Raw genomic sequence first — 27,210 nt, forward strand, 5'->3', positions numbered from 1 at the left:
GAGGCCTGTCCCTCGATGGACTCGTAGGAGGACTGGACGCTGACCTTTAGGCCATCGGTGTGGGGGACGAGGAGGATGGGATCGTGTTGACTCACCCATTTCTAAATGCAGTGTAAGAAAACTGAGATTCCGGAAAGACCCACATCTGCCTTAACACCCAGCCAAGTCTTTTAACTCCAGGTGCCTTAGTTTCCTCCTGATTTCCAGGGCCTTTTCGGTGGGCTAGTCAGGGGTTACCGGATTCCTCCCAGCCTCCAGCCCCCTCCGCCCGCCTCACTTATATATATATTTTCTTGGATTTTTAAAGACATGTCCTCACGCTCATATTAAACGGCCCCGCGGAGGCACGTGAACAAAGTGTTCCATTCTTAGAGCCCCTCCGCTCTGAGCCAGGGGTGAGGTGTCCTGGGCTAGCGGTTTGGTGAGTCTCGCTGTATCTTCATTGTCCAGTCTGCTAGTCCCCGGTCACATGGACACTGAGTACTTGAAGTGTGGCCAGTTGCATTGAGAGGTGTGGTAGGAAATACCAACTAGATTTCAAAGGCTGAGTATTAAAAAGAAAAAGGAAAACAGCTCCGTTTTGTTTTGGGCTCTCAATCCCATGTTGAGATGATAATATTTTAGGGATGTTGGTTTAGAGAAAACCTATCACTGACTGATTTCACCTGTTTTGTACTGTATTTAGAATATGTGACCTCTGGTTGTGACTTGCGCTTTATTTTCTGTTGTATAATGCTGTCCTCACTGTTCAGTAAAAAACAATTGGTTTAGGTTATCAAAACTCAACAATTCAGTAACATTTTGAGCACTTACTGTGTGCTAGGCAGAGACAGCTTCAAGCCAGGGGAAGAGGTAATGTGGGACCACCCCCACCCCCTGCACCTCCATACTTGGGACTAGTGTGTTTTGGGGGTGAGACAGAAGAATCACGGATTGGCTGGCAGTCACACAGCTCCAGGTGGCCTGCCTTCAGGCGCCTCCTCCCTCCTCCTCCCTTAAGGCTTTCTTAAAGGCTTTCCAAGGCCTCAGCCATTTCCATTCTGCCCCAGAGTAAGTGCATCCGTCCTGAAGCTGTTTCTTTTTGTCCTTTGTTTCCTTGTAAATATCCCACAGGTGAGTATCTTCCTTTTTCTAAGCACTGCAAAGCTGAATTCTCACCACACAGAGACTGCGCTCAGTGCCAGAAATACCTCATATGGAAGCTCCTCTGCCCCTCACAGTGGCACACTGCCCAGTTCCCCGTTGCACCCCTCACTCCTTGGCTGACTCCCTGTGGCGGCACCACAGTTCTGCAGCTCCTCCCCTGGCTGACTCTGAGGTCTGGCCTGCCCTCTCGGTTTTCACCTGCTTCCTGTCACCTACTCAAGTACAGCTCACATTCCCATAACACCCCTCTCCAGTACATTTGTCATGCCCCCGCAATAAAGTCCAGGCTCCAAAGTGAGGCCATCACGCTTTCCCATGACCGCCCCCGTGTCTGCGCAGGGTAGGTCTGCGCAGCTGCTCCCCTTTGGATTCGACCCAGCTGCATGCTTGTGTTGCCCTTCCCTCTCGGACTGCAAACCCCGGCAGGCTGACAGATACCCATGATTGAATACAGCGGCCTTCGAGGCCTCAGCTGCCAGATGCATGGAGTTGGGTTGATGCTGGGAGCTGACAGGCGACTTTGCCCTGGCTGTGGTGACCAGCTGGGTCACAGGCCCACATCTGTGCACAGCGGGGACAGACCTGACCATCATCTTCACTCCTCTGGGCCCCTGCCCAGGGGCTGAACAGCTACTTAGAGACCTGGCTTTCTCTCTAGATCTGCACACCTCCATCCAGTTGGAGTTCCCTGTAAGAGGAACTATCCCAGCACACGGCAGGTCTGTTCACAGTACGCACACACCCGCCCCTACACCACTACCCCACTGCCCCCCACTCACACAGCCTTACTTCTCAAGGTTGTGCTTTCAGAATGTAAGTGGCCGTTCAGTGCAGTAAGTTTTCGCAACACTGAAATGTGCTTTCATCTGTGCCTATGCAAGGAGATATTTGAGGAACTTTATTAGAAAAACCGATAGGCTGGCTTATTGCTTTCCTCAATCCCCAAATTGAAATCCTCATCTTTGTGGTGCTGCTTTAGCCAAGTCCTGGAGATGGGGTAGCTCCCCTGAGCCCTGCTACTGGCCACCATTCAGGCAGCCCTGGGCTCAGGTACCAACTTGGCCACTCTGCAGGGCGCCAGGAAAGAAAAGAGGTTCTGGGGGGAGGGGCAGGCCCACTGAAGGCATGTGCCTGTTAAGTCCCACCAGACTAAGAAGGGGGTCCTTTCTGAACAGCATCTCAGGCAGGAGGGGACTGAACCTCCTTCCAGGTGCCAGGTTGCACCTCAGCAGCCTGCAGGCCGCTGCTCAGGACACGTCCAAATGAAACTTACACGGCGTGTCACCTTACATAAGTTCTTTAAGTTTCTTGGGAGTTTTGGAATAATTTCAAGAACTAAAAGCTCTGTGAATCACACATGCAAATTATTTACAGAAAACTGACTTTTCTGACAATACAGGAGCTCTGTTTTGCTCATTGCAAATCCCTTCCTCATGGTTAGGTGCCCGTATCAATCTTCCTAGATTTAAATCTTAACTCACCCAGACTAATTTAAATTATTCCAAGGCCATGAGTAAAAGCAGCACAGACCCAAGGGTTTGAGCAGCAGGAATGCTTAATGAAAAAGGAAATGTGTGAAATTAACTACTTCAGTGGGTGAAATCAGGCCCCCTGCTTCCAAGGTGCTGAGGGTGGTTCAGCATTTTAGATCCAGGCTGAGCCTTGGTCTCTGCCTCCAGCATGTCAGTTAGAGGAATATTTATGGCCCAGTGGCTCAGGGGGACGGCTGCCGGGCACTCGAGCCCCATTCCAGCAAAGTCCCCTTTACTCAGGGATGCTTGGAGCTCAGAGAGCAAGGTCACTGATAATTAGCCAGTGTAACTGGCAGAGGAATGGGCTTAGAAATTCTGCAAAACCTTGGGGGAAGTGAATAGCTTCATTTGGACGTGTCCTCAGCAGTGGCCTGCAGGCTGCTGAGGTGCAACCTGGCACTTGAATTGAGGTTCAATCCCCTTCTGCCTCAGATGCTGTTCAGAAAGGACCCCCTTCTTAGTCTGGTAGAACTTAACAGGCACATGCCTTCAGTGGGCCTGCCTCTCCCCCCCAGAACCTCCTCTTTTCTGTCCTGGCCCCCTGCAGCGTAGCTTCTTCCCAGACAACCTCCTGGCAGTTCTGTGTCCTCTCAGGTCATCTTAGCAATGGACCAGGACTGGCTTTTCTGTGATCTCAGAGGAGGTTGAACATGCCTACCAGCTCTCAGCTCTCCGACACTGGCATCCAACCAGTATCTCAGAGGCGGGTCTTTTGCAACAAATTTGGGCCTCAGACACAGGCAGGATTCATTTGTGTGCTGGAGAGGAAGGTGATATTAATAGATTCAAAACTTCCTAACAAAGCTCCTACTCTTCTCCAATTTTAGCAGCTAACAATTACTGAACACCTGCTAGGTGCTAGGTCTGGGCTGCCCTGCGTCTTCAGGCTAGCTTGACAAAGAGCTGTTGCGATTATTCCCCCTAACAGATGAAAACACTCGTGTCCGAAGAGGGCAGGCCATTGAAGGGCACACACGCGGTCCCGCACCCTGGCCTTCCACTGTGCTGTGACCCATCATTCCCTCCGCCAGGCGCACGCCTCCTGCCACTGTGCAACTTTTGGCCCACTCTGAGTGAGACAGACACTGTTGCTCGCTGAGTGTGCGCCCGACTCCATTTGGGGGATTCAGAAGCCAAGAAGGTGGCATCTCTACTCTAGCAAGCTCAGTCTGGTGCCTGAGACAAATGTGTCCATGAAGCTGTGCTATATGCTGACCGATGCTGTCATGAAAATGTCCAGGGGGCTCTTGGTGGAGAAGAGCAGGGAGAAGCTTTATAATACTGATCCCAGCAGAGTGCCAGGCCCGACGTGTGTCTGTTGACTGAATGAGGGAGTGAATGAATTCATGGAGGAGGCGATGCTTGGCGTGAGTGGAGGAGGGGCTGGCGCCACGGTGTGCTGGACGGGGTCGTGGCCGTGCAGTGAGGGAGAACAGGCTCCCGAGAGGCTCAGTGTCAAGGCTCAAACGTCAGGGAGGGGGATGGAAGTTGGCAGCAAGAGAGCTGGTGAAGGCCCCAGAAAGAGCTTTCAGACACGAGAACAGACTGTGCAGCTGACAGCCGCTAAGAAGAGCAGCAGCACTGTCTGACGTGCTGGGAGAGACTGGGGCAGGTTGTTTGAGGGTTGTCTGCTTGGCTGTCCCACCCCAGTAAACAAAGACACCGCGGAAAGAGAGTAAGGTGTGGAGCCAGCCCATGTGATTTCGCTCTTGGCCCAGGCTCCATAGTGTGATTCTGGATTCAGACTGAGTACAGCCCTCGAAGAATATCTAGTCCTGGGTGGGATGGGGTGAGAGGTCAGCTCGAGCCTCATTTCACATGAGTGAAAAATCACAGCGTGGCAGAGCCCGAGGAGGCGGGCAAGCAGCTGGGGCTGGGTTTCCCACACCGGTGCCGGCCCTTTCCCTTTCTGCGGCCCCTGAGTGCATCTTCCTGCCTGCTGGGCAGTTGTCGCTCACACAGTCGGTTGGGCTTTCTGTGCTGGAGCGTGTGTTTAAGAAAACACCGCCGGGTTCTGGAGGAGTGGTTTGGGCAGGAGTCTTTTCTTAGATGGAAAAATGATAGTGCTGTGGATGGCAGGAAGGATGGCTTCCTGCCCGCCACCCTGGGGCTTTCTGGAAACTGATGTTACATGGCCCTCTGATGCGCGTCTCCAGAGGACAGTCTCCAGTCGAAAAGCTTTTCTATAAGCTCTTTCAACTACCCCAGCCTCATGCTTAAGCCCCAGGCAGTAGCCATCGGTTCTGTGGTCTGAGCTGACACTGCACGTTCTCCAGGCTGTCCAGGTGAGTTATTGTCCCCAAAGCACCTCACCTGACAGCTCTGCAGAGCACACGTGTCTGCCAGCAGGGTCACCCCTCCTCCCTCCAGCACCACCTTCTTTTGACTTCCTTGTTAAGTTCTGGTTTTTCTTTTACCTCTGTCTTTGCTTACTTGTATCTCTCCCTTTTGCCTGTGCCTTAAATTTCCTGGATGGACAACCTAGAATTTTCTTCTTCCTGTTGTGACCAAGTAAAGCATCTGGAATGAAGGAAGAATGTATTTCTAATTGGAGCTGGCCCTTCTACAGACCTGCACAGCCCTGGAGGGGGAATCCGAATGCCCAGGAGGAGGTGGGGCTGGGAGGCCCAGGCAGTGTCGCACTGTGCGGCCACAGAAAGAGGTCTTTCTCCGTGGGCACGGCAGCTCAGATGCCCAGATGGAGAGCATGCTGCCAGGCATGAGAAGAGGCCACTACAAGCTCGTTGATTTCCGAACTATCAGTAACAGTTCAGACATGCAGGGAAGAAAGGAAAGCGTGTCGTGTGACCTCCGATGTTAACTGTTGGGGAGAAGAAGAGGAGTGAAGGACAGTGCAGATGGAGGGACTTGGGGGTTTAAATTGGTTGCAAAAGGCCTCCCTTGAGCAGGAGGTCTTTGAGCAAAGACCTGAAGAGGTGAGCGGTGAGGCAGACAGCTACTTGCTGGAAGAATTCTCCAAACACAGGGCAGCCCAGGCAAAGGCTTTGAAGCAGCAAGGACCTAGTAGGAGTAGAAGGGTGAGGTAGAAAGTGGTAGGAGCTGTGGTCGTACAGGGTGGAGAGCTGGGGGACTGTGTAGGCCCGTGTAGTGACATTGTGGTCACGCTGAGGCACATGGAAAGCAGTCAAGAGTTTTGAGGCACAGAGTATGTCGGCGGTAAGTCGATCCCTGAAGCTGCTGAGAAGATGCAGAGGTGTGGGTGTGAGGAGAGCTGAAGCCACCCACCTGGACAAGGCCGTTCTCTGTGGCCAGCCTCTGTCCATGCAGTCCATGCAGGTTGGGATTAAAGTCCCAAGTTCAGTTCTGGGGTTGCTTCTGGTAGAGAAGGAGAATTGATTTGGGTTTCTATATCCAAAGTGCTGCATTTAGAAGTAAGTTACATCGTGAGAGAAAAGAACTGTAGTGTTGTATTTCTAGCCGATCCCAGGCTTCAAGCTGATCTAGTGCCTGGGAGGAGATGCAGACTCCATCCTGGGGGCTTGATGCTACTTGAGTCCACTCAGTGTCTGAGCAGAGGGTGGGTCACCTGCTGGCCTCAGGTACCAGCACAAAATACCTTCTCCCACTCGGATGCAGCGTCAAAATCTTTCCCTCTAGGTTTGTCCTTTGTATTAATTAAAGAGGTCCTGATAATATTTAGCAACATTAATCTTTTTTTCTAGTTGCGTTCCCAGATCAGACACAGTGCCTGATACAGAATAGAGCGCTTCATAACTAGAACATATTTGTTGAGAAAATCTAAACAATGTCAGAAAGAAGTTCTGATTGCTCCCACCCCTGCATCTACAGGGCTGCCTGCCCTGTGCCCTCACCTCCTGCCTTCCCTCCACTTCCGGAGTTCGGGCTCCTCAAGGGCTCAGCTCGCCTCTTGCCTACTGGATCCCATTCTCCCTTGCTGCCCAGGAACCTGGCTTCCAAAGCCAGTGGGTGGCACTCAGGCCCCTTGTCGCTTGATCCATCAGCAGCGTTTGACAGAGGTGACCACGTCCCAGTTCTTGACAGTTATTTTGACTGGCTTCTGGACACCATTCTCGGCTCTCTTCGTACCCTAAGGTCTCCTTCACTAGTTGCTTCTCCCCTCCCCTTAAATGTTGTACCACGCTGCTACTGGGCCTTGGGCCTCTCTCCACACTCACAGGTGATTGCATGTAATTTCCTTTAAGTACACTGACATGCCCGGTTTGTGTCTCCAGCCCGGCCTCTCCTCTGAACCTGAAACAGGTATCTCTAGTGGCTACTTGACATTTCCACTCCCATGTCTAATAGATGACTCAAGCTGAGCTCTTGATTTCCATCTCAGCCCCCTCTCCAAATAGCTCCTTCCCCGGCCTTTCTATCTTAGTGGCCGACTCTGTAGAACACCACTGCTTGAATTAAAACCCTTGGAATTTTCGTTACCTGCTCTCTTCATATCTTACAGACAATGCAGTACAAAATCTTGTCTCTTTTCCCTTCAAAATAGAATCAGCTGACTGCTTCCTTTCTATATCATTGCTGAGGCCTCCTAACTGGTGTCCCTGTGTGTGTGTCTCAGAATCACCTGTTGTCAATACAATAGCCAGAGGTCTGTTAGAAACTCAGACCGAAGAGCTTAGTTCTGTGCCCAGGGCCCTCCAGTGGTTGCCTGTTACTGCTGGAAAAAAGCCTAAACTTTGTACCAAAGTTTGCATGATCTGACGGCCTATCCCTCAGCCTTGGCCTCGCCTCTTCTCTCTCCTCCCAGTTTGCTCTGCTGCAGCTGCACTGGTTTCTTTGGTGTTACTTGAGTTCCCAGCTTGCCGCCCTTCCAGCCCTCTGGCACACACTGATCCTTTCACCCAGGCTTCCTCAAGGCTTGCTTCCTCTTTTCAGTCAGGTGTTTATTGACAGTTACCAGAGTGGGGGACGTTCTGTTTCTCTGGTAAGGTAAAATTTGAAAAGAAACCTGAAGGAAGAGAGAAAGCAAGCTATATAGATACTTATTCATGTTGTCAAAGACATTTAAATTGATGGGATAGTCGAAGATGGGGAGAATTTACTAAGAAGTCATTATTATTAAATATATTCAATTTCTTTTATGTTTGTGGTTCTAGTTTAGAAAGAGTCCTATTTTCTACTACCAGCCACGAGGGAGTTACAGAAAGAAAAAAGGAAACTCTTCACACTTTGGAAATGGCGCAGGAGGACAAATGAGGTAAGCCACCTGCTCATCCTGCCTTTCTTTCTGGACATGTGTTCCAGGTGATTGCCGGGAGAGGGTCCCAGCGCCATGAAGGGCAGTCACCGTGAGTTGAAGAGACAGAGATTAGCATTCAGGAGGGCTGAGGTGATTACGTGTTGTGTCACAAAGTGTCAGGCTAAAGGGTACAATTAAGAACAAAATTCAAAAAACCAAAACACATAAGATAAAGTACAGAAGTTTACATTAGAACGCAGGACCTGAGGTGCAGACTGCTTCACACAGCAGACAGTGAGAGGGCTCTCTGGGTCTCTTTTACAAGGGTGCTGCCCTCATGACTTAATCACCCTCGGAAGGCCCCATCTCCTACAGCTTCCATTGGGACTGGAGTGCTAGCATGTAAGTTTTGGGGACACAAACATTCAGTCCATTGCAAAGTGCCTTGTGTTAAAGTGTCTAGTTAAACCCTGGGGGCAGGATACCAGGGAGAGCTGATAGCCTGAACGGTGTTAGTCAGGCCCTAGAAGTCACCCTGCAGCGGGCTGCAGTGTCCCTTCTCAGCTTTGATACCAGTGTCTCCACTGCCTGAGTCTCGGTCACAGACCGAGTTGATGAACAGCCCCAGGAAGCAGGCACGCTTTCCTGCCTCTGCTCTTTCCACCAAACCATGCTCCACTCGCCTGCCTGTTAGGGGTCCAGTTTAGAGGCCCTAGTCCCAGGATGTCCTCCGCTTGGGCATTTGCAGGGTGCTCTTCAGTGGCTCCCGTGGGCTATCTCATAGTTAGTCAGGCCATGTGAGACTGACTGACTTTACAAGTTTTTTTTTTGTGGTTTCGTGGATTTATGGTGTTTTTTGACCCTGAATGCATGTTGACTCAATGTTTGTGAATATACCATAATGAAAACTATACTAATATTGACGTTTTCTCTAGGAAGCAAATCTGATAGGAATACCATTAAGGCTTTTTAATGATTTGATCTAATGTTGATGTGACATAGTTGACATTTTTTCAGTCTTTTGTAGCTTCAGTTTTGTTGTAAGCAGTATATTTCCACCCAAATCAGGTTTTTTTTTTTAAATATGAACTGACAAATGTATTGATGCCCTTCGGTTATGTATTGGAGCTTTTGTAATTTAAAATTTTTTTCCTACCAAGTCGTTTTTTTTAAATCAGTTTTTCATTTTAGAAAAATCTATACCACATCTGCCATATTCAATTTTAACCTTTTCCAGTTTTCTTTTGCCTCGATCATTCCTACTGAGTGTTCTCATGGGCAGAAGAGAGGTAGCCTTTCAGAACTAGTCAGTGAGGCAATTTTAGTGCACACACTATAACTAGAAAGATTTTCATAGCATCATTATGCTCATTAACACAAATAATGAGAAAATGTCATTCCTTTTGTTAGATTTTGTTTTATGCCCACGATTCTACAGTATGCTATATTTACTAATAACAAAAAACAGCTCTTAAGCTATGCATTTTTTTTACTCTTTTCTAGAAGCAGAACTTGATTTCCCTATGACTTTTGGCAGGCTTAAATAATCAAAGTTACTTTGCAGTCACTTTCAATGTATGCAGTAAAAAGAATGTAATGAATTTCCCCAAAACATCTCCTTTCAAAATTGGCATGTTTGTTACAAGTGGGTGTATCTTATACACCAGCATGTACAGAAGTTGACTTTGACTGCTTTCTTGTTGGTTATTCACTCACCACTCTGTCTGCCCATAGTATACTCGGGAGGAGAGGAAGGGGCTAAGCGATCAAGGCCCTGTGATAAGTAGGGGAGGGGAGAGCAAGAGCCAGAGTGTTTGCTTACCCAAGACCCACTTCATGATGAGCATCTCTGTCCAGGAGAATTGTGTGGTTTTCACTCTGAAGATCTGTTTTGGGTGGTCTGTGAAGGTTTCATTAGGTAGGGTTTTCACGCCTTCGAAACGGTCTGACGCATTCACAACTAACAATCCCAGGAAGATTGTAAACGAAACCGCGTGGGCTACGAACTTCATGAAAGGGCTCCTCAGGGTTCGTCCTAGCTGGAAACCAAAGATACCAGAACATGTTAAGTTGGCAGCTGTAGGTGGGCACAGCTCTCTCGCTAGACATCATCTAGTTATCAGGTTAACTAGAGACTCCCCATTTTGTGCAGAAAGTGCTAACTTAGCCCAGGCAGTATTTTCTCCAGCACTTTCATGTGAGCTGCTGCTTAACCAGTCTGTGTTGCACTGTCTGTCTTTGCCGTTTAGAGCTCAGTGGAGTAGTGGAGAGAAAGGACCACTCATCTGTCTATCCTGGTGCATTCCCATAGCACCACCCCACGGGGAGAGTTTTCCTTTCCCATCTGGAAAAGAGTCTGTCTCAAGAGAGTTCAGAATTTAAAAATCATCCACTTTGGATATGCTCTGCTGCTCTTTTGTTCATTTGGCCATTTTCTTGAGTTTTATGCTTAGGCAGTTCATTTTTAGTATTTCTTTTATCTTGGTCAAATTTTTTATTGATTTCCTGCTAGGTACATAAAGGTTAACATGTTACATTTCCATTAATGTTCAATGTAAATATTTTATAATTTCCAGTCCATTTCATTCCATTTTTTTAAAGATTTATTTATTTGTGCATACAGAACTGGGGTACAGGCCAGAGGCTCAGGGGCGGTGAGAGGCTTCGCCAGAGACAGAGTGGGGAGCAGAACAGGCAGATCGATGAAATACACTGCTGAGGGGAGCAGCGGGCGGGTCAGGAGAGGTCTGCCACGCTATGTGGTCACCTCTGGGGCAGGCGGGAATCGAACTCATGCGGAGCGGCTTTAGATTCTCAGTGCTGTGCTTTAACCCACTGCACCACCAGGGAAGGCCTAATTTCATTTGTTAATCAAAGAAGTTATTTAATTTCCAGACACAAAATGTTTTTGTTTTCTCTTTAAAATTTTTTAGTTTTATTGTAGCTCATGTACAGATCATAGCCTCTGTGACAAGACTCTAAAAAGTTACTGAGATTTTGTGGCCTCATACATGAGTCGCTTGTGTCATTGTGCACAGGAGCCTTAAGTGACCCCAGAAACACCCCACGGGGGGGCAGGTGTCAGTCACAGCTCTCTGTTTCACCATATACTAATCAGAGGCCACTCAGATCTTGGAGGACTCATTGGGGTCTCTTCCCAGTCACACTCTTACTACCGAGAGCAAAGTGGAAATATTTGCTGAAGTTCAGGTACTTCTTTAGGGTAGAGGTTCAGTTGCAGTTAGTGGCTGTGCACCTGGTTTTTACATTCTCCTCAGGAGTCCTGGAGTGAGATGTGGCCCATAAGAGGGATTATTGACTCAGTAGGAGATCATGTACAGGGGTTTTGCCAAATAAAATGTCCTTAATTATGACTGTATTCAACGTAACAGTTACCAATTAGATAGCTGGATATGTTTCTTTGATATACTTGAGTATGGTAATAATCCACTGTAATTACTGGGTTCTGTTCTCATACTATAGGAAATGCATGATGTGAGAGGGATGGAGAAGCTACTGACTGAGCTCTAGGTGAACTCCCATCAGCACTCAGTGGTGAACACCTGCTTTACCTGGTTGGCACCCCTGTTCCACACCCCTGGGCACATAGCTCTAACCACAAATTTGGCGCCTCAGTTGTACCTGGTGCCACATGGCCACATGGAGTGGGCCGGGCTGAAGATGCTCTCTGGGAATGCTTCCTGCCCCTCTTCTCAGCTGCACCGCCAGAGCCCCCTCACCAAATGCCACTTCACTCACAGCCAGCTGCCAGTGATTTCAAGCAAGGGCTTCTTGTACAAGTTGGAAAGCTGAGGAAGGCAAACTTTGGGTCTAACATTCCAAAAGGAAACATGCCCATCTTCAAGGCAAGAGTGGTTTTCAGGTGTCAGCATCTGTTTAAATTAGTGGCGGAATCCTCAGCATGTTCCCTCCAGGATTGTTACTTGAAATGGTTAACCCAGAGCTGGGGAATCCTCCTTTGTTGGTGGGCCAAGGGATGTCCACTAGGTGTCTCTAGTCAGGATATTTTCTCATTATCTTCTGGATCCACTCTGGGGCTGGAAGAGGTGCTTAGTGATAGTGGGATGTGAGGTAGGGCTTATAGGGAAAGAAAAGGAGTAGAGTTTGTCTTAATGGTGGTTTTGACCATCCTTCTAGAAAAGTCCTACCAATTCAAACTCTGAATCAAGCTCCTTCCAATGTCAGTTAGTTGCAGGAAGGTGTTGGCTTTCAGCACTGAAGGCTCTAAACCTGCTGCTCTAAATGGGGTGGGAGAGGGTGGGCATGTATGCCTGTGTGTGTGAGCTCATATATTGTATACAGTGTTTAAGGCTGGGTCTGGAGAGCTGTAGACCCTAGGTTTTAATTACAGCCCACAGTTTTTGTCAAGTTACTTAATCTCATATGTCTCAGGGTCTTCATCTGTAATATGGGGGTAAAATAGTACCTGCTGCAAAAGGTTGAGGTGATACATAGGAAGCATTCAATTTGTGGCACTGGCTGCAGGGACTTTGTTGAATGGGATACTTAAAAAAAAAGTTGACTGACTCTTGTCAATCAAGTGTCCACAAAGGATGGTTCATCCAGATCCTTATGTATTTATGCCATGAGCCTGTGGGGCTGTTATTCATGTGCAACTTGATGTTGGGTCCTAATGGTGATGAGCTTAAAAGATGCTCTTGAGAGTTGGACTTTGCTTCAGAGTTACAAATCTTCTAGTGGGAAGAGAGACTGGCTAAAACTATCGTTGGAAGTAGAGAGATGGGGAAAGAATATAGAAGGCTCAGCCAGAGCTAAGTATGTTAATGAGACACATTTTGGCTCTAAAACCAATCCTTGAAAACTGACCATAGGTCTGAGGCACTGAAGAGAGGAGGGAGAGAGGGAGAGAGAAGGGAAGGGGTGTGGCGAGGCGAGCACATGTGGTAAAGGACTGTAGGTAGAAGAGCTACAGTGACCACGCCAAAGGGAAGGGATTCTCTGTTGTCAGAGTATTAGCAAGATGTAAAACAATGGCACTTCATTAATTAAAGAAAAAAAAAAGTCTTATCCCAGCAGGGAACTGGTGTTGGACTTGAGGGCAGAGGCTTTCATAAGTAACATAAGAACAACAAAAAATGCTTCATTTCTTGGCACACATTTCTCCTCAATGGCAGTGCTTCCACAATCATGATGCTAGTCTTTCTTGAACATTTCGGGTAGAGACAAATGAAGGGAACACAGAGGCCTCTGTCCTCTCCTGACAGGCCCCAGACCACTTGGTTTGAGGACCCTGTTACAAACACTGCAGCTGTGGCAAGGCAGAGCTGGGTCTTCAGAAGCTTCAGTGTCCCTTAAACCTTACTCACCAGCTGTTGCTGCTGTTTGTGATGGTTGAGGTGGAGGGGGTGGGTGGTTTGAGAGTGACCCTTGACACTTCGCTATTTCTCCAAGCAAGAGTTATGTGGCAGGGAGGACTGATAGCTTTTAACTAACAACAAAGGCATCAAGTACAAAGGCATCTTAAGTTGTTTATAGCTCTCCCTGCCTGAGTCCTGGGACTAATTTATAAAGATAATTGAACAGTGAAGATTGAACAGGTAATGGAGGAAATCCACTTTTTCTCTTGAACCTTTATTATTAGAACTTGTGTGGTTCCTCAGTACTTTCATGATGCCCACTTCTGTCCGAGCCTACCTATAGAAGTGCCCTAAAGAAATAGTATTTGGGCCTTTTGAGGGTGACTGTTATCCTCTCAGCTCTCAGATTCTAACAAACAACCTACATAAGGTTTCCAAATGTAATACCAAAGGGTGGAAAACAGCTCAGTAAGTCATAGGCCCTTCAGCAGTGGAGACTATGCTGAGAGGATGGAGAGCGCTCCAAGAGGTCTGTGAGACCTGCGGCTGCCTGACTTTATGGTGTTGGGGTTAGAAGAGAAACAGTAGAAGATATCCCCTGCTTCCCTGTTGGCCCTGCCAGACCTAGCCATGCCCAGACCTGCAGTCACCACCACTATGGACGTTCCTTCCTTACCACCACGTTAGCAAGCTGAACCTCTGTTGACACCGTTGACCTTATCACCTAATTTAGCTGCCTTTCTCTGAGTCCCTCAGAAACTGTCAAAACAGAATGGATGGTTTGGGAATTTAAGAGAGAAGAAATAATGAGGTCATCTTTACAAACTAATTAAGTAACTTTGCTATACAAAAATAACCCTTAGATTAGGATGGCAACTATTAGGAAGTAAAATATTCCAATAGTTTGGAAACAGAAACCTCAACAGTAGATATTGATGGACTTGAACCAGTTGGTGAGGTTTAGTAGTGACATTAATGCACTGATGAAAGAACATCAAGGCCTAATTTCTTTGGGGGAGGACTAATAATAATATCATTAAGATATGAAATTGGTAAAATGACACTGGCTTTTTTGTAGAATTACCAGACAGACAGAAAAGTTGTGACCCTGGGGAGGTGGTATAGCACAACATGAGATTCACTTCTGTGCTCTTCCTCTTGGGAGACATTCCATTCCCAGCATCAGGAGCTTTTGAAGAGGGCTTATTTCTTCCAATGGAAGATGTGACCCCTCTGTAATCCCTGGTAATATAATATCTCTGCCAAACTTGAAAGATTTCTTTCTAAATGGTGAAAGACTAAAAATATCTTAGCTGTTTTATCTGTCTGTGGCTGCCTTAGAGCAAGCTTGACAAGCTCTTTAATGAGGGAATCTTTTCTTGTAATGAGCGGTGCCACCAAGAATCATTTCATGCCACAGACTTAAGACTTGTCGCTCAGCTGTGGGCATAGCCTCGCTGCATACCTCTCAGACATGGGGCCCAGAAAGTGCACAGACACCTCACATGGCTTCATGACTAACTCATGTTTATTTGTGTGCTCTGTTTTATTCGCCTCATTGGATGTGTCAAGAGCATCAAATGTCAGTTGGACATGTATCTGAACAAAGGAGATGAAGCCCTATCCTTGGGGTCAAACCTTCCTGCAGTCATTTCTTCCAGAGCATTCTAGCACCTTTCTCTATGTGCTATCCTTACATTCCATGACGACATGGAATGGGCTTACTGGGACCAAGAAAGTCCCTTACACAGATTTTTTTTTTTTGGCGGGGGGACGGCTAGGGATTGGTGATATCTGTATAATACTGGCCAAGTTTCTTCTGGGGCCTACTGAAATCTAAAGACTTTAGTTAGCAGCTGCCTTATATCTTTATGAGTATTGCCCTAAACCGATTAGCTAGTGTGGGCTAGTTCTAGGCTCCTGAAAGCTGTCACATTTCATAACAAAAGTGAGGGTTGACAGTGTTTCCTCTACCAAATTGCTGTCAATATCATTTTAATGACTGAGCAGCCTAGAGTTAGTTTGGGGATTAGAGACTTTGGAGACAAGTATCCCTGTTCATCTGTGCACTAGGTGCACAGTAATTTGATTTGAAGTGTAGGTTAGGAAATTCCACTTTGAAAATGTGCCTAAAACCAACAACCAGTCTAACACAGTTTTAAGTATGGGTAGTTTTTCTTTCCCCCATTCAGCATGCTTTATCAACTTCCCAGGCCAGAAAAAATTGCCTTCACCAATGTGTATACCATCTGGGGACTCTGATTTTAGGCATGGTAGACTGCTAAGGAGACAAAATTCTTATAAAGTGGAAGGCTGCAAGTAGTTGGTATGAGGACTTGTCTTTCTGAAGCCTTTCTGAAAAGGAATTTGGGTCCTACTCTTTCCTTGTAAACCCTACCCCCACCCCCCGCTGTTAGGCAGTCAGTCTACTGCCTATTGCCTGTCTGGTGAGGGGGCTATCTCTGCAGCCCTGCAGTCTGGGACCTTTATCCTGGCATGAGTCCCCTCTCAGTGGAGTTGACAAGAGGGACCATTCACTGCTGGCACTTTTATTAATCTCATTAGCTAATTACATTTCCTGTGGAGCTAATCTCCCTATAGCTATATTTCGTCTACCAAGTGCTATTACTTAAGCGTAATTCCTTTCAAAATATATCACTAGTAAATGCAGTTTTGGGATCTGTAGTGACCATCTTAAACCCACGAAACATATTTCAACGTTTCTGCTTGGTCTGGTCTTACAGGTGCTAACTCTTGCCTGAAGCTGGAGTGAATTAGGTGCGTTCTGTGGCTTCCCGTGAAGTGGCTGGGGGGGGGGGTGTGCTGGCTACTTGGCGCCTGCAGGCTCTTCTCCTATTCCCAGCAGGCGCCAGACAGTCCCCTTCTCTGTGATCAAAGAGCCCAGCTCTGTGCCTTTCCAGCTAACCTCCTCTTTCCTTTTTCTTTTTTTCTTCTTGTGACCTAATTAGCTGCCCATGTCAGCCAGAACCCTATCAAGGAAGCCAGGGAACGTGGGATGATGATGCCCTGGGTCTGCAGCATCCCAGCAGGTGCTGTGTTTGACTCCCACTTTACATGTATTTCTCTCTTCTGAATCTGCTTCATAAAGCCCATAGATCATAATGTAATTGAGGGGGTAAAATGATAAGATTTTCCAGGAAACTGGCTTAGCTGAAAGAAAGTGCCAATAAAAGTTGCCTGTTCCCATTACCACTATTGTAAACATGGAGGACATGTCCAGGACACATCTTGCATGTTGCATGGTTAGAAGGGGTAAGTGCCTTTATGCTCTTTTTATTCTGTTATTGATCAGGTATACCTTGATTTTGAAAATTTACCATTTTATCATTGTTCCCCTCTCCTAACATTTCTGTGATGTTCTACTTCATTTTACCTCAAGGCTTTTTTCTTTAAATGTGAGAAACAATCAGCTGAAGGTTTTAAGAAGAGAAAAGAAAGAACCGCAAACGACATGCACCTTAAGCAGTCTGTACCTTGCTGCACGGAGCAATCCAATAGGCTATGGCGAGAAAAGGGAGGCCTAGGGAGACTCCAAAGACAGCCAGGAATTTCACAGCGATAGACTGTTGACGTAAGCCTGAGAGATTTTCATACCACATGGTAAGCAATTGCTGCTGACAGTTAGGATGAGCAACGAACTGTAAAAACAAAACAAAAACAAAACAAAACGCAAACAGGAAAATGGCATCAGTGGCACTTGAACAATATATGACCTCTGAGTAGCTTGGGTGGAAACTTCCATCTGAGGAGGCGCATGGGTGTCAGAGCTAAAGCCGCGGGGCCACATGCCAGGCGGGCCCCTCTGATGTGGAGACCTGGGGTCTCTGCAGTGGCCAGCCAGAACTGGCCGTACCAGCTCCTAGAGGTGAGGCCCTGCAGGAGCCTCAGCACAGGAATCTGCCTAGCTTCTTGAACAGTGTTTGTCTCCAGTCCAGGGAGACTGGCCTGTGGGCAGAGTTCATTTGGGATGCCACAGGCAGGAATGGATGGCGCTGAATGGGGTCTTGGAGGCCACCTGGATCTGAGCTTCACTTTCCCATTTACTAGCTAGATGCAACTGGCTGCTCGGGCCAGCGACTTCATTGCTGTCATCTGCAGAACAGAGCCCTGTCTTCAGAATTAAATGAGATAATATAGAAAATTTTCCCTTTTTTTTTTTTTTAATGTAATCTAAGGACAATTCTCAATAGCGTTTGTACAGTTGCAGAGGATGTGTTGAAACCCCTCGGGGTTTCCTCCCCGAGTGCCAGTGGTGTTTGGCTTGGGTCCATGGCTTTCTGTAGCACACTGCAGTCGCTCGTCAGACCAGGAGACACCTCTAGTTTCATAAACTTGTCCGCTTCTCTCTGCCCGCTACAGCAAGTTAACCTGAGTTGCTGCTACCAAACATCTAATTTCTGCACACATTTGGTTCTTCTTGGGCATTTGCCTCTGAGTCCTAGTGGAAACTGGTAATAGGTGGTATTAAAGAAAATTATGGTAATAAAGCTTATGTTTGAGAAAATGATACTCATTAGCTCACTTTCCTCCTGTGAGTGGGGAAGTCCTTATTTGCTTTTGGTACATCTGCTCTTTGCCTACTGAAGATAAGGATAAGGCACAGGAGCTGGGCCCCGAACTGGGGTGGTAGGCTGGGTGTTCTTCAAGGAGACTGACTTTTCAGCTGGGTCCCTGGAGCTTACGGCAGTCATTTTCATCCCATTGGGTGCTGAGAGGATGTGTGTGATTTCTGGGAAATGCAAATCATTTCCCTTTCATGATAAAAACATTATAAATAGAGCTATTTAAAAACTCTGTGTTTCTTATTTCTAGCTTCTGGAAACTCGCAGTAGCAGCCAGGTGATCTGGGAGGACACTCTCAAAGGTTTCCTTGGCCCTGCAGCAGCCCTTCATAAGAGTCCTCAAATATGAGCTGCAAGAGAGGCTTTTCTATAGGGTTATTAGATTCGTAGCAACTATGGTGCTCTTTTCCTCCAAGAAAAGAATAAGGAATACTGCAGGCGGGGGCGGGGGGTGCTAAGCTTTCCTGGGCTCTTTCTGCTTCACAGCAAAGCAGAGCACACATCTTGCAGATGTGTCAGGGCCCGGCCATGGCACAGGCCCTAGAGACGGGGCAGGCAGCCAGGGTGTGCGTGGCAGTCTGGTTTCTCAGCTGCCGTCGCCCTGCTCTGGAGAGACTTGCTGTCTGATTAGGAGGGATAGAGGCCCATGGAACAGTGGGGTTAACAACTGCCCCGGGACTCCGTGCGGTGCAGCTGCTCTGTAGGACTCGCTTGAACCCCCACTGTCAGCCTCTGTGAATCAGGGAGAGCCTGTCGGTCCCACTGTGTCTGCTCCCTCCAGCACAACAAACTGGGCAGTAGAGGAACAGGAGAGCGATCTCTGTGAACACTTGGGGACCACACCCACTCTGCAGTCCCTGCCTCAAGCAGCCGCCAGCCTAAATGGGGACAGCTCACTGAGGCCCTGTTTCTGCCCTGAGCCAAGAGGGCAGCCTAGCCCAACTGTGCTGCTTATTTGTGGATAAAATATGTTCCCGGAAAGCTGATGGCAACAGAGAGTGGAAACCACAGCTGTGGTCGGTCTGTATGTGGGCATTTCTGTATGTGTGTGTGTCTTTGGAGACAGCCCTGTGACGCAAGTGCAGTGTGCAGCCAAGGACTTTTCTCCACTGTGCTTTTTAAGCAGAGTAAAATGTCACCCATCCAAGGAAGATGAGGGTAACATGAAGCACAGCAGCAGGACGCTAGAGAGCCTGAACCAAAAGGGCGCTCAGCCTGGAACAAAGGCAGGAAGAACTGGGGGGCTTGGAGGGTTGTCTCAAAAGCAGGTTCAGAGAGGAGGCTGTGGAAGAAAGCCCCATGGCTTGGAGCCGTGGGAGCTGAGCACATCAGTGTTGTCCCAGGCTGGCTGGCTTGGGCATGTGGCTCACAGAAAGGAGTGACCAGAAGCCGCACACTCCTAGTCCTCTCTGCACAGGCCACGCTGCCCTGACAGCTCTGGACGGAGAGTGGTGCTTTCTAGGAAAGTTCTTCAGTGAAGAGCTGAAGCCACCACCTGGTTTTCCCCGACAGCGTGAGTCACGCTCTCCGCAGTGGGGGTTTGTAACGGTCTGGCGCTGAGACTCTTAAGGTGGGCTTCCCTGTGCTGAGCGGGCTTCTTGAGAAAAATAAAGGAAGCCACACCCACAGAACTGGGGGAGGTGGGGAGCGAGTCAGAGAAGTTAGACTGCAAAGAGGTACAGGAGAGAGCTTTTCCCATAGTAGAAAAGGAGGCTGGTGGGAAGGGGCAACTGGGAAACCGGACCTGAGACTGGGGAGATACCAGAGCCCAAGTAGCTACTGGACCTGGAAAATTCACCCCAACCCAGTGATCTCACTTGACCCTGATCCTCCCCGTTCCTCGTAACAATGACAAAATAATGCTGTGGGAGCTCTTGGGCACACTGGCCAGTCTGGGCCCTACTTTGCCTTTATTCATACATGGGCTCCTGTTTTTCTTCGGCCTCACAAGGCAAACCATCCCCTTCACGCTTCCCTGCTTTATATTAATTAACAAGGAAATGTCTGATGTGTTAAGAATAGGTAATTGTTGAAGACCCATAAACATCCTTTAACAAAATTTTGAGTCTTGTTAGCATGGTTTAATGGGTGGCCCACCCATGGGCCACATGCATTCCTGCAAAATCTAAGTCCTTCCTGATGCGGGTGGGGACTGGCACGACTAGGTTTGCGGCCTGGCCCTGCCACAGGCTGGCCACACACTCTCAGATTGCTGTCTCTATGCCCAGCCTCTCTCTTTTGAAAAATATGCTAATAATGAGGATTAAGTGAGTTAGTATTTGTAAAGTGCATAGAGTACTTTATAGTATAAAGCACTATAATGTAAAGCACTATATCAAAATCTGATATAACTAAAAATCAGTCTCTGTCTCTCCTTTCCTTTCCTGTCTCTTCTCTCCCCTCTTCCTCTTGTTTCTTCCTCCCTCCTGTTCCCTGAAGCTTTGCACCACCCTCATGTCATTATTCTGACTTCCACATTGGTACAGAATGTTAGACTTTCTCCAGTGTGGCACCTTTCGCAAGGCCCAGGTAGCCTAGCCAGGTGGAGCAAAGCCGCCCCGTCCATGCAGCCCCTCACTGCTCTTCCTTCACCCAGGGAACGCAGCTGGCTTTATCCAGGTCATTAGCTCACAGTGCACTGTCGCCAGGCATGTCTGGGTCCCCAGCATGTCTGCTCACCCGGTCCTGGTGCTCACCTATCTGCTGGTAGTGGAGCCTCGTCAGAGAGGAGCTTTACCTAGAAAGCTCTTCTCTTCCCTTAACACCTCTCCCCTCCTGAGCCTTTAGGGCTGTTAAGTCCTGCTTTTTGCCCTTTCTGGGGGGAGGGGAAGAGGACTGCATTCGAGGCCCCGAGGTTTTGAGACTTTGTGATTTCCATATCCCGTATGTACAGATTTTTCTCTTTGACACTAGGCCTTCTTTTCAGAATAAAGAGATGAGGCAATGCATGATATGATAAGCTAAAGAGTCACTTAGCATGAGAAAAATTTATGAAATCTACTGCTTGTGGAGAAAAATGACTTTTCAGGGGAACCTCCTTTGATGTCCAGTGTGACTGTGGCCAAGACTTTCCACCTCGCTGGTCAACATTTGTTTATACTTCCTTTGTGACTGGAACTGTGCAAATAGAGGGATGGAGCCACCGTGCTACCCATAGTGGCTTTTCTTAGTGGGGAAGGTCCAGCTCTGTGAGACTCATTCTGGGCTGCACTTCCTGTTTGGAGCATTTGTAGGTTTGGGTTCTGTGGTGCTAATTCTCTTTTACCCATTTTGCCTTGGCTAATTTCTCATGCCCTGGACGTTAAGGAGGGAAGCAGAGAAGTGGAGGTGCCAGTCATTTATGAGTTTAGTTTGTGGGTTTATCCAAATTTATCCGTTCATTCATTCACCAACAGACTTTTCCTCATCCCCCCTCAGCAGGCCCTGTGCCCAGGCCTGGACACAGAGAGAGAGTGCGCCCTGTGCAGGTGGTGCTCTGGGCTGCAGTGTGCTGGTGACCTTTCAGAACACAGCGGGCCCTCTCTGACGGGGGCTCATTCACCACGGGTGCTTGGCGTGCTTCCTCCTGGGCGTTCTCCTTGTGAGCCTTACCCTGGTGAGCCCACCGCTGGGCACTTTGTCTCTGACAGCCTGATCCACAACTGCTCTTCTCTGAGCTAGAAGTTTGCAGAGGAGCTTTGTGCCCAGGCTTTGAGCCTGGACCATCCAGATTCAGTCAGACCCTAGATTTGCCATTTCTGAGCTACGTCACTCCAGCGAAGCCACACCACTGCTCCTAGCTTTCTGGGCCACACCAGGGAAAGTTGGGTGCTCAGCACACATGGCATTCAAGGTGGGCATTGGCGTTACCTGGAGAACTTAATGTGCTTCATTATTGATAAAGAAAGCAGAAGTCGTCATCTTGACTAAGTTTTTCTTGATGGCCATTCTGGTACCTAGTCACCATGCTATTGAGCATTTTTATTTGGCCATGCAGCTTCTGAGTGGCCACTATGGGAGGGTAATGCAGGGAAGTAGGAGGGGGATGCTGGAGGTGTGTGTGAGTGGGGGGGGAAGGTAGAGGCTGGGAACTGTAGGTGGAGCCTGGCGTGCTCCTTTCAGGGAACCTTGAGATGTGGATACCAGATAGCATGAAAAGTTTTAAAGTTACAGAATGTTGTGGAGCACCTACCATATGAAGGAGCTTTACTTAGGCTGTGTGTGACCTTTGCGATAACCCTCCCAAGATGTATGTGTTATATATGTCCTCATGCACAAATGGTGTATTATTAGTTCCAACTTGTGGAGGAAACAGAGGCTGGTCAGCTCCGGTTGCCCACAGAATGACCGCTGGAAGGTGGCACAATCAAGTTTTTGACTCTCGTCTATCTGGTTTCACAGCCTGAGGTCTTGGGATTCCCTCGATCTGGTTGGCTTAGACTTTAACTACTCCCGGTCTTAATTCCTTGTCCTCCATGAGATAATGAAAAGCAGTCAATCATTGGGCCCTTGTATGGATTTGACCCTGTGATGAGCACACGATGAACATTTTCTCAGTTTTCTCATATAATCCTCGTTAGGTAATGTGCCATTTGTAAAGCTGCTGGTACTGCACAGTTAGAACCGTGTCTTTACACTGTCTCTCCCAACGGAAGCTTCCTGCATCCGTTTTGATCAGGTCTCATTCTTTCTGCTGTGCGTAAGGGCGTCTCTGTGAGTCTGAGGTCAAGTGCACTGCAGATGGGCTGGGGCTGGCATGGGTTGTTACCAGAGTCTGGCTGCCTCTCTCCACCATGTGCTGTGTCCTCTCTCCACCACGTGTTTGGTTTCTGACCTCCTCCTGCAGAGCATTCGACAGTCTGTTCATCCCACACCCCTCCACCTGCACGGCTTGGGAGAGAAGGTAGGGTAGAGGCATACAGGGGAGGGATTTTAGTTGGGGAGGGAGGCTGTTAAGTGAAAGAGAATGGAAAGAAGGAAAAAGGAGAGGAGAGCTGCACAAGAAGAGCAAGAGGCTGAGTCACTGGACCCTTCTGTGCTGCCCTGACGGGTCTGGGAGCCTCCAGCACAGGTTTTCTGGCCTTTGCTCTGCTCTCTGCGTTCATCTTCACGCATCTCTTCCTTCAAAGCTTACCCCACCCACACAGGTGATACTCTTCTTTTTCTCTCTCAAGTATTTCTTATTCCCTCCCTTAACATATCAGTACTCATAGGGCCCCTTACTGGAGTGAAAACTCCTCTTGCAGCATCGCGTGGTCTCAGTCAGCTGTTTGGGGTGTGGGTGTCCAGCCGTCAGCAGAGGAAGTGGTGCAGCTGCAAGGGCTCTGTTGAGGCTGCGGCCTGGCTGTGGCCCGGGGCCAGGACCGAGTGGCTTCCCTGCTCGAGCTTCCTGCGCGTGGCGGAGCACAGCCCTTCCCGCCCTGTCAGCACGTCTGCAGAGGCACAGCCTGTCTACAAGAGGCTGAGCGTGGGCTGCCAGAGACACGCTAGACAGACAGTGGTGCACCTCAGAGGCAAAGCAGGTTTGCTTCCAGACCACCACGGTAAGGGGAGTCCCGTCAGAGCGAGCCCCGTGGATATTTTGGTTTCCCTGAAATTGTGTTTACACTTTACTGGAGGCTACTGAGTGTGCCAGAGAATTGTCTGAAAGGACACATGTGCCTTACTTAAGCATGACAGATGCAGGGTGAGCACAAGTTGCCGACAAAGCGGTTGCCCCAAGCCTTCCATTTGTAAAAAAAAAAAAAAAAGACAGTACCTGCTTTCTGCAAAGTACCATAAAGCAACGCGCCCTAAAAAATAAGTGTGCCTGCGAGCAGCTGAATTCACATCTCCACCATGCATCCTTAGGAGACCTCGATGATGAGGATGATGACGATGGCCAAGGCCCGTAGGCGATTGAGTTAGGGATGTAAAGCTCTTACAGGATGAAACTATCATAGCACCAGGTGCAGGGCTTGCCAGGAAATGAGCCAGTGAGGGGCAAGATTTGGAGCTCGGTTCCATGAGAGCTGTGCTTCTGTGCTTCCATGCACCTGCTCAGCACACGGCCACCCTCTCGCCTTTCCCCAGGACTGTCGTGGAGGGCTGAGTAGCTCTCCAGCACCCCTTCACTACCTGGACATGCCCTCTCTCCCTCCATTCCCCCCCCTTCTGCTTGTGCTCCTGCCACCTCAGCTGCCCCTGGCATAAGTCCTGGCTTTCCACAGTGGGGGCCTCCAGATAGCCCTTGGTGAGTGTCCCCCAGGTTTCTGGGAGGCAGGAGGAGATGGGTGTTGCTGGAGGCTCTTCACACATATGGAGAGTGTCTGCTCAGTGGAGTAGCTTGCTGTTATTTTCCAAGAAATCTCCCTGTTTCCTGAGGACAGCAGGCCATGAAAAGCTCTCAACGTCAAGTTCAGCAAATGTCCAAATTTCTAGATCCACAGGATTACTTATACAAATGCCCCAAATTGGTGGGTTGCGGTGAAGACTGTACCTGTGACTCAGCTTCTCGCTAACAGAAAGAGTGCTTTTCTGATTAAGACAATCGTTGCGCTAGCCAGTGCTTCTGTCTCTAGGGCAGCTGGGCTTCTGCCAGAGCTGTGGGTGAGCCATTTCCTGAGAGCAGATGCAATGTCACGGGGCCTTAGCCGGCCCCTGAGGCAGATGCTAAGTACTGTGATTTTTCCAGTGCTGGCCAGGAGTCCTTGCACAGCAGGGAGCCCAGAGCTTGCTGAGGAGGTGATGTGGTTTCCAGTCAGGCTGTGTTGTCATAGCCAGAGCCCTCTGCATACTCACACTGAATGCCTGGCTGCCTCCAGGTGACTGCTTCTGCCCTTCCCCAGTGCTGAGCGGCCACTCTGCACAGCTGGCACCGACACTCTCTCCTACTCTACTAGGGCACAGCCCAAGGCCAAAGGGGAAATGGAAGCAACTTCTAATAAACCTTGGATTTTCTTCAACTATGCTTTTGCTTTCCCTTTTGACAACAGGATGTTATTGTTCTACAGCTTGTTCCCAAGGGACAAGCTGCCTGATCTTCTCTCTGGTTTCAATCCTAGTTAGCCACCTTTTTCTCCACCTTCAAGTCCTACCAAGTCCCTAAGCCCCCTGAGATGTCTCGGACTCTGTTGGTTTGTTTTGTGCTGCCCTTGCTTGGCAGTCATGGCTGGTGGGCTACCTAGTGAATAGCTGTTCTCTTACACTTACATCTGATCTGGTCCTCTTTTGAGTCTCCCAGGGACTGCCTTGAGTCCCTAAGGGTGCGCAGACTTAAGTTTTCCATATAACAGGTACTTAGTGAACATCTTTTGAGTGGTTGGTGTATTAAATGTTCTTCTGAAGCCTCCAAAATTTGTTCCATAATTTTCTCTGACTCATCACCCCTGTGTAACTTCTAAATATAGAAAATCCTGCCTTACTCAGGGTGTGATGAACATTTAAATATCTTCACATCTTTACAGGGAGAGGTGATGAAAACTAGCCCAGGCCTTTGACTTCTCATGCAGGATAAGATTGAAATGTGAGGCTGAAAGAGGGTTTAAAGATTGTCTCTTAGATTGCATAAGCATCGTCTAATTTCTGTGTATGTTGCAGACTTGTGCAAACTGAAGGCAATCCACAAGATGTCTATGCAGTAATAATAATGATAGTAAAGATTACTGATATCTACTGAGCATCTGCTCTGTGCCAGGCTCTCTGCTTAGTAGATGGTATCTCTTGTGACACTCACACTGATTCCTTGCAGTAGGTGTTGTTATACCCCTTAACTATGGAGACATGAAGCAGTCAAATGAAGTAACTGACTTATTGCGACAGGGCCTGGACTTGAACTCAGCTCACTCTGACTTAAAGGATAGAATTTTGAACTCATAGCCTGTATTTCTACAAGGTAGATTTTAAAATCAGCAGACAAACCAAAGCACAAGGGACCATGATGATTTCTCCATGCTTGCGGAGGCTGAGGACCTCACAGTTCAAGGTTCTGTGGGAAATCTCATCATCGCTGCTTGTGCCTGTTGGCCTGCCAAACCCCAGTGACGATAGAAATCAGGAATACACAAGGGGAAGGGCTTGAAGCCAGTTTCCTCGACAACTTCATCTTTCTATAAGGAATGAGTCATCCTGCTGAAGATGAAATCCTGGGCTTGCTCTTTTCCTGCATGCAGATACGAGCAGTAGCTGAGTTAGCCAGGGCTCAACTGCCTGGTCACCATTTTGCCAGGTTGATGTGGAGGCCACCTCAGCCCAGATTTACAGTCTTAAAAGTACAGGCTTCAGTTAAAAAACCATGTTGCTGAAGGATCTACTCAGGATCTTAGGCCTCTTGCCAAGTCCCACCTGATACTGACATCTTTCTAGGAATAACTGCAGTTCCAGAATTCTCTGAGCTCAGGTCTGACTGGTTCTGTTCCCGAATTGGATCTGTAACTTTGCAGCCTCCCTGTTGGCTGTGGTCTTTGGCTGCAAATGTTTATGGGTTATAGAACATGCACAGACTCTGGAGTCAGCCTTACTGGATGCCAGTCCTGGCTCTACTTGACTAGTGAGAAATCATATGGATTAATTTCCCAAGCCTCAGTTTCTCCATTGGTAAATGGCCAGAATCATCATAAACTGAAAATAGATATAAAAAGTTCAGAAATGCAGCTCCAGTTTTTGATTCATGGCTTAGATTTTAAATGAAAATTAGTGTTGTGGGTTTTTTTTTTTGGTGGAATATTTCTGTAATAAAAATTAGAAATATAAATCATTTGTATTTTAAGTCCTGTTTAAAAATAACACCACACATTAAAAATTTTAACCCAAGGTATGCTCTCTTGCAGAATAGTTGTCTACACTTTGTGTGGTTCTTCACTAGAGAAAGAAATCTATCAGCAAAAATTAAGTTATTCTTGCAAGAATAATTATTAACTCTAGTTCAAAGATTTTATCAACAAGGAGAATGTACATCCAAAGGTTTTGATATAGATATAGGGAATCTGTTCTTTAATTAAACAAAAGAAGATGAGGATAGGTTAGAAGTGCTGTCTTGAAACATAAACCATAGCTTTCAGCTAATACAAAAATTGTAGTGTTAGGTTGATGATGTGGTTGGGTAGGATGGCCATGCTTCCCCCCCCCAAAAAAAAACCATTTTCTCAACTTATAAAAATATTAGGTTGGTAGCAGATGAAGAAACCAGAGGAAGCTATTTGGAGTTACTTTTAACTGTCTCTTAATGATCCTAAATTTCCCATTTCTCTTAGAGAGAAATGTACATATACTTCAGCAGTGACATATTTAATACATTTTACTTTTTTTTTTAAAAGATTTATTTATTCATTCAGAACTGGGGTACAGGCCAGAGATGCAGAGGGTGAGAGGATTCACCAGAGACAAAGTGGGGAGCAGAACAGAGCAGATTGACAAAGTACACTGCTGAGGGGAGCAGCGGGCGGGTCAGGAGAGGTCTGCCGCGCCATGTGGTCACC

At 47.8% G+C, this 27,210-nt stretch overlaps 1 protein-coding gene across 2 annotated transcripts in view; it reads right to left on the minus strand.

Moving 5' to 3' along the window:
- Positions 1 to 27,210, minus strand: part of TRPC7 (transient receptor potential cation channel, subfamily C, member 7) — a 112,650-nt gene that overhangs the window by 28,971 nt on the left and 56,469 nt on the right. For both annotated transcript variants that reach the window (XM_004686751.2, XM_012727687.1), the window contains exons 4-5: positions 16,688 to 16,852; positions 9,677 to 9,893 (exon numbers count right to left, since the gene is read on the minus strand). In XM_004686751.2, coding sequence (XP_004686808.1) covers positions 9,677 to 9,893; positions 16,688 to 16,852 — 382 coding nt within the window. The remainder of the gene's footprint in view (positions 1 to 9,676; positions 9,894 to 16,687; positions 16,853 to 27,210) is intronic.

The sequence above is a fragment of the Condylura cristata genome, unplaced genomic scaffold, assembly GCF_000260355.1.
Source record: "Condylura cristata isolate star-nosed mole 26May11 unplaced genomic scaffold, ConCri1.0 scaffold00021, whole genome shotgun sequence".
Lineage (NCBI taxonomy): Eukaryota > Metazoa > Chordata > Mammalia > Eulipotyphla > Talpidae > Condylura > Condylura cristata.